Source organism: Quercus robur, chromosome 4 (genome assembly GCF_932294415.1).
Source record: "Quercus robur chromosome 4, dhQueRobu3.1, whole genome shotgun sequence".
Taxonomy (NCBI): Eukaryota; Viridiplantae; Streptophyta; class Magnoliopsida; order Fagales; family Fagaceae; genus Quercus; species Quercus robur.
The window spans coordinates 28,717,629-28,729,244 of record NC_065537.1 but is presented as its reverse complement, the minus strand read 5'-3'; the positions used below and the strand labels follow the sequence as shown (position 1 = coordinate 28,729,244).

Sequence of the window (11,616 nt, the reverse complement as noted above, 5' to 3'; positions counted from 1 at the left end):
AGCTACCCGCGAGATCCAGTCTCGAGTCCCTGATTCTTTGCACAATCTTGAGCATTTCTTTACACTCTCTCACACACTACTCTTAAATTATTCCCACCTAAATACAGGGTTATTAATTGCTTAAATACAAGCAAATTTGGCATAGAATAAAGACAACAAGATGGTTGATAAAATTCAACCTTACAAAAATTATACTTCCTATGTTAATACCAAAAGGACCTAAACAAGAGCAAACAAAGATATAATGTCATTATTGCCACTCTACTAGAAGGAGTTTTAAAATAGTAATATGATTTTATAACAGTTTACAACATGAAAAAAAAAGTACCTAGTTTATTAATCAAATTGATTTAATGGATAAAAGTGGTAGGACGTCTGATGATGAAGCTGTGCTTGATTCTAAACATGAACTTTTTGAAATAGAAATGTCACTCCTGGGCTCCATTTCTTCATTTCTAACATATTCAATTTCTTCAAAATTTGGTTGAATAGTAGAAACTTTTTGGACTCCCTCCAACTCCATCATGATTTCTATCATTGTAGGTCGTTTCTTTCCATTCAAGTGTAAACATCTTTTTGCAAGGTTAGCAATTGCCATGACTTCATCTTTATTACCAACTTTACTTACTTGAGTATCAAGTATATCAAAGAGACGGTTCTCTTTTAATGAAAGAACGAAATATGTAGATAGATTCCGACCTTCTTGTGATCTTGTCAAAGAAACTGGTTTTTCTCCTGTTAAAAGCTCAACAAGGACCACTCCAAAACTATAAACATCACTCTTTTCTGTAAATTGGCTTGTTTGAAAGTATTCTGGATCCAAGTACCCAAAAGTACCATATACTAATGTGGTTACATGAGTTTGGTCAATGGCTACTGATCTTGAAGTACCGAAATCTGCTACTTTTGCTCTATATTTGTCATCAAGGAGTATGTTTGAAGATTTTATGTCACGATGGTAAATGGGTAATGAAGCTGCTGAGTGTAAGTATGACAAAGCTCCGGCAATTTCTGTGGCAATTCTTAAGCGCATATCCCATGTTAGCAATGGAAAATCTTCATTTTTTTCATGGAGGTACTGAAAAAGTGTGCCGTTGGAAATGAATTCGTAAACTAGCAAAGGAACTTCTGTCTCTAAACAACACCCAAGTAGTTTAACCACATTTCTATGATTGATTTGTGAAAGAATGATAATCTCATTAATGAATTGTTCAAGATTTCCCTCATCCACTGTGTTGCACTTTTTAATTGCCACAATTCTTCCATCAATTAACATTCCTTTATAAACTGTACCTTGTCCACCCTTACCAAGTATTCTGTTTTCATTAAAACGATCTGTCGCATTTTCCAACTCCTTTGAATTGAATAATTTTGCCTTCTGAACATTGTTTTCATTTGAAGATAATTGTTGTTGTAATAACAAACCACCATTTCTTTTGAAGAATTTTTTCTTGAGCTTAATTTTGTTTCTTTTCTTTATCACTTTGTATAACCACCAAGTAATAAAGAGTAGAAACAATGCCCCAAAGCTTGTACAAATAACTGCATACATCAAGCAAATAAAATAGAAATAATAAATCAACATAATAATTTTTTTTTTTTAGGTTAGGAACATCAGCCAAAATTTGGGCTATATAAAAATATGAATAAGTGTAACTAGAATTGAACATAATTACGAAGAATTTGGAAACATCTTTCCCACTAAAGGTTACTAACTTTTTTTTCTTTTTCGTTTTACATTAATATGTTCTCACAAAATGCAAAGCCTAAATAAGTGTTAGCTCCTAATTAATTTTTATCGTTTGGGAGTTCATGATGGAATGTAATGGAATGGAAGGAATAATCATAAAGAAATGGAAATGAATAATATGTACAACTTAGAAAGGAGTTGGAAAATAAGTGTTAGCTCCATTAAAGTTTTCATTAATTTCTTTCGTTTGACCTCTTTCTTGTGAACAATGAGTGAAAAAGATGAGGTTGTCCTTATTGGCAGTAGAGCGTACTATAAAAATCTATCTAGTAATTAGAAATCAAAATTGAGATGAAGAATTGTACCGGTTTATAAAGAAAATTTATTTTTTCTAGATAGATTTGTAATCTTTGTGGAAAAATATAGAAGAGTGATGAGTAATGTTCAACTAATAGTCTGAAACTATCAAGTTATACGAGGTATGATTATATCTTTTAGTGATGAGAAGTGAAGTGATAGGTTGCCAAGAGAACAGAAATTATAAATGATAATTGACTTTCTATGTGCTTCATTCTCTACACGTACATTTAGTTTAGTAAACTAAAGTGTATGAAATATAGCCTTTATATATTTATGGACATACCTATAATGGCTATCTTCTGTCGAGACTTGCGCCTGTTGCAAGTGTAACTACCTTCTATATTCTCACAATCTGACTTGTCAAAACATCCATTGCGTTTCTGGTCTTCGCATTCATTTATATCTGATAAGAATAGGATAACATGCAAATTTATAAATTCATTAATTTTTGTCTGTATTTGGTGCTTACAACATACATATCTTTGCATTCATCTTTATGATACTAAGCACGAGACGTTCTTCAAGATTGATTTGGGTTAAATAGTGAATGCAAGGAGGCTAATCAAGCTCAAGCTGCCTTATTACTAGGATTGTCTTGGTTCTTAAGCATCCTTACTCTAACAAGGTTTTTTTGAAAAAAATTTCAACTTACGACGTTCACTCCTAATGATAGTTTTTAATCATCAAACCAAGACACCAATCAGTTTTTGGTGTAAGTAGGGATTGAATATCAAATCTCTTATTCAACTATCAGACTTTACCAGTTGAGCTAACTAGAACCTATTACTCTAACAAACTGAAAACGTAAGATTGGCATGTAATTTATTGAAAAAATTAGTGTTGCATGTATAAATAAAACTTTTAGAAGTAGTGACTTTTCGTCAAACTTTTAGGGAGGTGTCATTTTGTAATTTCTCAAATAAGATTGGTGTAATTTATTGAAAAAATTGCACAAGAATTTAAATAAGAACGTATAATACCTATTATATTATATATATTAAATTATTATATATAATTGGAAATACATAGTTTAGTTTAGATTAAATTTAAGTTGAAATTTAAAATATATGTTATTTTGATAAATATTTCAAACTAAAACCTAATCATTAACTTAAAATGAAAATGTTTAACATTAGAAATAAAGTATAAATACCACCGCGCACCTTTGGTGCGGTAGTCACTTCACAAATATAAATGTTTGTAGGGTGTAGGGGGTAAGGGCTGGGTTCAAGTCTCTAAGAAGGAGCTTTATATATATATACACTTATATTGGGTTAGAGTAGAAATTCTATCTTGTATCAAAAAAAGAAGTAAAGTATAAATGTTTAAAGATATAATTAGCATATTTGATATTTAAGATTGTGTAGCTAGCTTGTAATTAGTGTTGCAAAAAAGTTAAGCTAAGATGTACTAAATTTTAAGATTATTTATTCAGTTTTATTTTGTTCATGAGCTGTGTTCAAATTTATCATCAAATTAGATTATATATTCAAATTTAGTTCATTTTCTTATTGAACAAATTTAACCTTGTTCCCTAACATGTGAATTAACCAATTCTTTTCCCATATGTAGTTAACATCACAACTAAAAAATTTCACCCTGTAGTTAATTTATGCTAATCATTTATAACTAAATAGGGTTGAAATTATATCATTTCAGTTAATTAGAGAGAATTATTTTTGTTTATGAATTTATAAAAACTAGATTTATCAGCCGTGTATTGTTAAAAATTATAAATAATTTTACTTTGAAATGAGATATTTGTATTTTATCAATAAACTAGTAATAATTTGATATTTTATGAATTTATTTATAAACTAACACAATCCATTGTAAAGTTTATCTATACTATTAATACCATAATTCCCTATTTGAGTTTCATCATTTTGGGTACTAAAATATCCTCATACAAATTCTTAAACTCTCTAAAATACCCCTATCTTTTAGTTAAATAATTTTAAATTTAAAAAAACAAACTGGTTAAAAGAGTAATTTACTATTTTTAAAAAGGTTCCTAAGTTTTAGACTTTCAAACTTTTATCAATTCTCATGTAGAAAAAGATCCTAAAAATTAGGACACTATCTCTATCTCACTTTTAAGCATTATTTCACTAAATCCAAAATAAAAAATAAAACAGAGTCTACTCGCACGCGCAAAGTGCGTGTGATGAGTTTAGTATAAATATATTTATATACTTATAAACAAATAATATTATATTGCTTAAGCCAAGAATAATATTCATGAGCTTATTCATGAATATATTACTATATTTGAGTTTGAATTATTTAATAGTTGAACCTAAAATTAGGTTTGAACTTTGAATTGTTTTTTAAATAAACAGATAAAAACAACGTTTTTTCTCGAGCGAAGCTCAAGTTATTTAGGACAAAATTTGACTACAAATTTTATTATAGCCTAAGGTTTCAAATCCCATCGAAAGAATTAACATGACTACATATTTTGAAAAATTAATCGTTAGATTGCATTTTTTTTTTTTAATGTTCTTAACATAGATTTTCAATTTTGTATCAATCAAATATTATTTATTATTTGATTCATATACTTATTTTTTATGCATGATTTTAAACTACAAAAACTTAAAATTTAAACATTTGATTATTAATGACATAGCTATTTATTATTAATTTTCTATAAATTTTGTAAGCATCAAGGATGTAAAAACAAAATGTAATCCATAGATGGATTTGTCAAAATTCATATTCAATAAAAAGATATTGAGTGGAGTTTTAGCCTTAAAGTTTAACCAAGTTTGTTGCCAAAATTGGTCCAATGTTTAAAGTATAATTCCAAATTTAGCAAGGATGAGGTATAAAACACATATTTTACAACATCTAATAAGATTACCACATTAGTTTTTACATAAAACTCAAAATATCTTACCTCACATAATAACATTTTAATAAACTTTCAGCTTGGTTGGATTTTTATATAGCTAGTGGTGATACTTTGAAATGTTAAGATGCTGGTATTATATGCAACAAAAGTAATTATAATATGGAAAAATTTCATTTTACTATTCTAAATTATACCATTGATTATAGTTTGCACCCTAAATTTTTTGAATGCACGTTTTGCACTCTAAACTATGATTTTTATTATACTTTGCACCCCAACATCAACTTATATGCAACAAAAGTAATTATAATATGGAGAAACTACATTTTACTATTCTAAATTATACCATTGATTATAGTTTGCACCCTAAATTTTTTGAATACACGTTTTGCACTCTAAACTATGATTTTTATTATACTTTGCACCCCACCATCAACTTTCTATTAACTTGGATGGAAAAGTATGACATTACGTGAAAAGATTTAATTGTCCATCTTCTCAATTAAAAATAAAGAAGAAATTATACTTTACATTCTTAAACTATATTTCTGATTATAATTTGCAACCTAAACTTTGAATTTCTATCCAATTAAGTTAGTAGTACATTTAACGTCGCGGTGCAAAGTATAACAAGGGTCATAGTTTAAGGTGCAAAGTGTAATATGAGATATAGTTTAGGGTCTTATTAAATGTATGCTAACTATTTGATATATATGCATCTAGTACACTAAAAAAATAAAGACAAAGTTTTAATCAATTGATAATTTATTTTAGTATAAATTTAGTATGTAATAATAAGTTATTTGAAATCAGGTGTAAATTTAGTAAAATCTAGTGTTGTAAATCTTGTCTTCCCATTCCCTCCTTTCCCATCTCCTGTGTCTTCGATTTATATTATCTAAAAACAAAAATGTATAATTCTTGAATATAATTTATAATCATGTGATAATATATTATGTATACTTTTATTTTTTTTTTCTTTTTAAAGAAAATTAAAATTTTCACCATGAAGTTGATATTCTCTATTTCAAAGATATATCACAAATATGGATCACAGTTTTTTGGCCCTATCTTTTGGCGTCTGGTCCAATTGATTATCTTTTGTTTTTCTAGACGTAACCAAATGTAATTTCATTTATTATAAGTACTCTCTAGTAACAATTCCAACAAAATACCAAGCATTATTTCTCAAAATCATAGTTAGTAATGCATGAGACAGAATATCTACGATATGAAATACGTACGTGTTTTATTCAGCTCAATATTTAATTTTTTTTTCTTGCAAAAATATGGTATAAAAAAATGAAAAAAATAAAATAGACATACGTACAGGTATATTATGAATTTGAATGAAAATTCGGGACTAGGTTATAGATGTTAAGTTATTTCTTTTATAATATTTCAATTTACTATCATACTTGTATTATTTTAATATTATTTTTAAAAATAATTTAATATTATGTTATAAAGATTCAACTACTAAACAATTCAATAAACTTAGCATAAATTATTCTTTAAATTTTAGTTGTGTTTTTAAGAAAAATATATAACAAGTGAATGAAGGAGATGATGTTTAATATGTCTTTTATGCACTTACGTAGCCAAAAAAAAGTATTTATCGTATTATTTTGTTATATTTTCAAATGATAATTTTAATCCACTATATAGATTATATATAGCAATATAAGATCTAATTATAGAAAAATTTTAATAAATAAAAAAATTTCAAGACTATAATAAAACATGAAGATGTTGATGTTCAATATAAATAATAAAGCATATGGAACTAAAAATATTAAGTATTGATAATTTAATTGTTATATATATAAACCTGTGTGTGTGTTTCAATCCTGTGTCTTTTTCAAAAAAAGCGATCTAGTGGGTTTCTCCCACATCGCCCAAGTGTGTCTCCCAATGGGTTTAAAGCCTTCACACAACATTCAAGAGTTACCAGCTTTTGTATGTTGTGAGTTGTGTGATATTAGACCCGAGTTCCCACTCCCCTGTATGTGTTTCAGTCCTGTGTCTTTCTCAAAAAAAGCAATCAAGTGGATTTCTCCCACATCGCCCAAGTGTGTGTCTCCCAATGGGTTTAAAGCCTTGACATAACATTCAAGAGTTATTGGCTTTTGTATGTTGTGAGTTGTGTGATATTAGACCCGGGTTCCCACACCCCTCTTTGTGTGTGTCTTTCAGTCCTGTGTCTTTCTAAAAATATATATATATATATATATATATATATAAACAAAACGCATATATATATATATATATATATATATATAAACAAAACGCCTTAACAAAACTAGTAATTATACGATGGATAAAAGAATTGAAATTTAGTTAAGTTGGAGTATTTTTGTAAGTATGATACGAGAAACATTCAATACATGTTTAATACGTTTATAAATAAAAAATGCGTTTCTAAAAAAAAAAGGTTATAAAAAAATTTGTATTTTTCACAATTTTTTTGTTTTTTACAGTAATTAAATGAGAGTTTTTATTAATAAATACATACATAGGTGTAATATATGGTATAGTTCACGTTCTTTAATTACTAAGCACAAAAGAATTTTCTGTTAAAAAAGCAAACTACTAGAATTTAAAATTAATTTGCAATAGTATTACCGAACGCAACCTTAATCGTACTGAATCTATATATGGCTTAAAAAATAAAAATATAAATGGATGTAGAGCTCAAGAGTGAAGAGTGATCTATGAGTCAAAAGTAGGCATGTTAGTGAAATCTAGATGACTATATATATGTACATAGGAAAATCAAAGGTGTTGGTAATTGAAGTTTACCTTGACATCCTGGAAAAAGATAAGGATTTCCTTCGTATCCATAACGGCAATAATAGTACTTGGCCCCGTAACTTGTATAATCCCAATCTAAATGCAGTGCACGTATCTCGTTGAAATCAAAGGCAGTAAAGTTAGATTCTGTCCATTCCAGCACCACAGGAACGTAATCCCAATACAGAAAATGGTTAGAGAGATCTGTTTTGTTTAACCATTGTGTCTCTGCGAGGAAGGCATGTCTACAATTATTTCTCGGTGTCCTCACGAAATCTACATTTAGTACTTGAATCCCGTAAGGGACTGTGGTCTGGCAGCAGTTGAACCCCGAGCATGTACCTTGTTTATCTTTCAGCTTTTGATTACTGCAATTAGTCTTGCAACCAACCACCACCATAGGGTCAAGACCAGTCATTGTGACCAAGTTGTCGCAACCAACCGAAACAAATTTATTCCGGTATGACGAGAAGAAATAAGGAGTTCCAGAGATGTCCACACCATCACTACTCTTATTTATGCAGTCTGAAGAAGAAATAATAGGCATCTTGACTCGGATGAGTCCAGGCTCATTATAATAAGAATATGAATATGAATCTTTATACGGATCACTAATATTGATTTCCAGCACCTCCATGCCAATACTGGGTAGAAAGGCTTTAGCAGTGACATTTGCTTTATCGCAAACAATTTCGAACCAGCTGGCCATGTAGCAATTAGGTCCGATTCCAAATGGATATGGAATTTTAACATTTCCACACTTCTCTGTACAATTGAGTCGTGCAATAGCTGGAAATACTACTGATGATGCTTCTTCTACTAATCCATATGTCAGCAGAAGAAAGAAAGCAATTTGCATTACAAATTGCACAGCCATTTTAATTTCTGAATGTCTTCTACAGTTCAACTAAGCAAGCCATATACCCAGCCTTTATAAATACCAAGAAAAACACCTTATAAGAAAAGTATTGCTAGACAAGATATTTTTCCGCACTTTCCGCGCAATTTTGTTAAATCGTTTACTTGGACTTTTTATTAAAAGGAAAGAATCACTGCATTACAACTGGCGGAGCCAGGGGAGTGGGGCCCCGAGAGGTGGCTGTTGACCCCCAAGTCCTCCTAGAAAATTAAATGCTATACTTATGTTTGTCCAACCTACCTTGGATTCTTGGAAAGCACTTCTCGGAGGAGAAAAAAAAAAAAAAAAAAAATCTTCCCCCAACTACTCACCCAAGGACTTTTCCTTCTAGTTTTTGGAAAATGTTTGGCTGCGTACAAAATTACGTGGCAGCCAAAAAAGAAAAAGAAAGATAAACATGTAAGGGTTTACCGAATTTTTTTTTTAAATAACAATAAATATTAAAAATTTTAGTTAATTGTCATATTTCAAAACAATTTTGAAAAATAACATCTTGAGTATCTAAAACTCGAGTTCCAGATGGAACTCGAGTTTTTAAGTTTCGGTTTGGAGAAAAAAAATTGCGCTGAAAATCGAGTTTTAGAGACTCGATTTCCATAAATTGCAAAAAACGCCGCTATATGGCTTTAAAACATCACTATAGGGATTAAAAACGCCACTATAGGGCACCCTAAACCTGGTACTTACAAAAATTTTTTGCAGGAAAACGCCGCTATAGGGATTTAAAACGTCACTGTAAGGCTTAAAAACGCCACTATAGGTGAAATTTTTTACATAAAACTCGAGTTTTAAAGACTCGAGATCTATGTGGCATTTTCCCACTCAGAACGCGAGTCTTTGAAGGTCGAGTTTTTTAAGTGGATCTCGATTTTTTGAAACTCGAGATGCTATTTTCTAAAATTGTTTCAAACGTTGTCTAACTTACAAAATAGAAAGGCTGAAGAAGGTTAGTCTGCTTAAAACCTCGGGTTTACCTAATCATTTACAGTTTATTAAATACTTGTTTGGAAAGTGTGCTTTGTGCGTTGTTTTGTTGTTTTGTAGGTGTTTTTAGATTGTGGTTTCTTTGTAATGTATATACGACCTGTAAGTATTTTTTTTAACAAAATTTTTATTAAAATTAAATTTCACGGCACTATTTATTAATTTAAAAATTACTCTTTTTATCTCAATATATTTGTTCTGTTTGAAAAGTTAAACTTTTTAAGAGAAATTATTTATTGTTTTGTTTGTCTTATAAAAATTTATAAATTTACAAAACTACCCTTAAATAAATTTATCAACTTTTTAAAAAAGAGTTATTCTTAATGAGACAACAAAAAAGGTATCCCAATTAAATTGATTTTTTTAAATATTAGTTAGTTTTCTTTTCAAATAACAATATTTTGAGACATCTTAAAATGAAATATTGGACAAATAAACTAGGACAGAGGTAGTATTTTGCTATAGTGTTTTTAGTTTTTAGTTTTCAGCAATAAGCGGTATCCAAACATATCCTAATATTGATTTCTAGCACCTCCATGCCAATACTGGGTAGAAAGGCTTTAGCAGTGACATTTGTTTTATTGCAAGCAATTTCGAACCAATTGGCCATGTAGCAATCTGCAGTTCCGATTCCAAATGGATATGGAATTGAAACATTTTCACACCTATCTATACAACCGGTTTTTGCAATAGCTAGTGATGCTGCAGCTGCTTCTTCTACTAATCCATATGTATACAGAAGAAAGAAAGCAATTCGCAATGCAAATTGCACAGTCATTTAATTTATAGGTGTCTTTTACGAGTCCAAATCTTCTGTCACATTCTTCTTACTCTACTATATATTCCACAAATAAAAACATGTTACATATTCATCTAATTTATTAAATGCTAAATTTATGCCTTCTATTATTTTAATTACCTAAATATGATGGGTTATTTATTTATTTATTTATTTTAGGAAATTAAAATAATAGAAGACATAAATTTAGCATTTAATAAATTAGATAGATATGTGACATATTTTTATTTGTGAAGTATATAATAGAATAGAAAAAGTGGGATAGAAAATTTAAACACATCTATTAAAGTTCAACTAAGAAAACCATATACCCAGCCTTTGTGGATACCAAAACCAACACCTTAAAAGAAAACTATTGCTAGACAAGATATTTTTCCGCACTTTCGGCACAATTTTGTTAAATCGTTTACTTGGAATTTTTTTTTTTGTTTTTTTGATAGGGGTTTACTTGGACTTAAAAAAAGAAAAAAGAAAAAAGAAGAAGGAAAGAATCACTGCATTACAATTGGCAACTGAGGCGTTGTTTTTTGTTTTTTTTTTTTTGGGGGGTGGGGCGGCAGTTGACCCCCGGAGTCCTAGAAAATGTTTTACTTAGAGCATTCACATCAGCTCTTGCATAATTGTGTATAAATGTGTAAAATACACATTTTGACCGTTTTTACACATTTTGAAGCAAAAAACTCACTACATCAGTCCAGCTAAAATCATGCATAATCATCTAAAATTTTCCACGAGCTACAGTACCCGTGTAAATTTACACGGGCACTATAGCATGTGTATTTAGTTTTTTATTAATTTCCGTTCGCACCAATTTTTCTCTCTCTTCTCCGTGCACAACGACCTCAACGGAAAAACAAACAAACCCAAACGGAAAAACAAACAAACCCAAACGGAAAAAAAAAAAAAAAAAAAAAAAAAAAAAAAAAAAAAAAAGACAGATTGGTGCTAAAAAAAAAAAAAAAAAACCCAAACGGAAAAACAAAAAAGAGACAGATCGGTGCTTAAACCAACACAAAGATATACTTGCTAAAAAAAAAAAAAAAAAAAAACCCAAACGGAAAAACAAAAAAGAGACAGATCGGTGCTTAAACCAACACAAAGATATACTTGCTAAAAAAAAAAAAAAAAAAAACCCAAACGGAAAAACAAACAAACCCAAATGGAAAAACAAAAAAGAGACAGATCGGTGCTTATCGGAACGATCGGAGCTCGTG

General features: G+C 29.5%; 1 protein-coding gene across 1 annotated transcript; it reads right to left on the bottom strand.

Moving 5' to 3' along the window:
* Positions 1-238: 238 nt before the first annotated feature.
* Positions 239-8,597, bottom strand: LOC126721077 (wall-associated receptor kinase-like 8). Its single transcript, XM_050424079.1, has 3 exons — positions 7,710-8,597; positions 2,334-2,453; positions 239-1,542 (listed from the first exon to the last, which is right to left on the bottom strand). The coding sequence occupies exons 1-3, from the start codon at positions 8,575-8,577 to the stop codon at positions 341-343; spliced, it is 2,190 nt and encodes a 729-aa protein (XP_050280036.1). The 5' UTR covers positions 8,578-8,597; the 3' UTR covers positions 239-340.
* Positions 8,598-11,616: the final 3,019 nt, after the last annotated feature.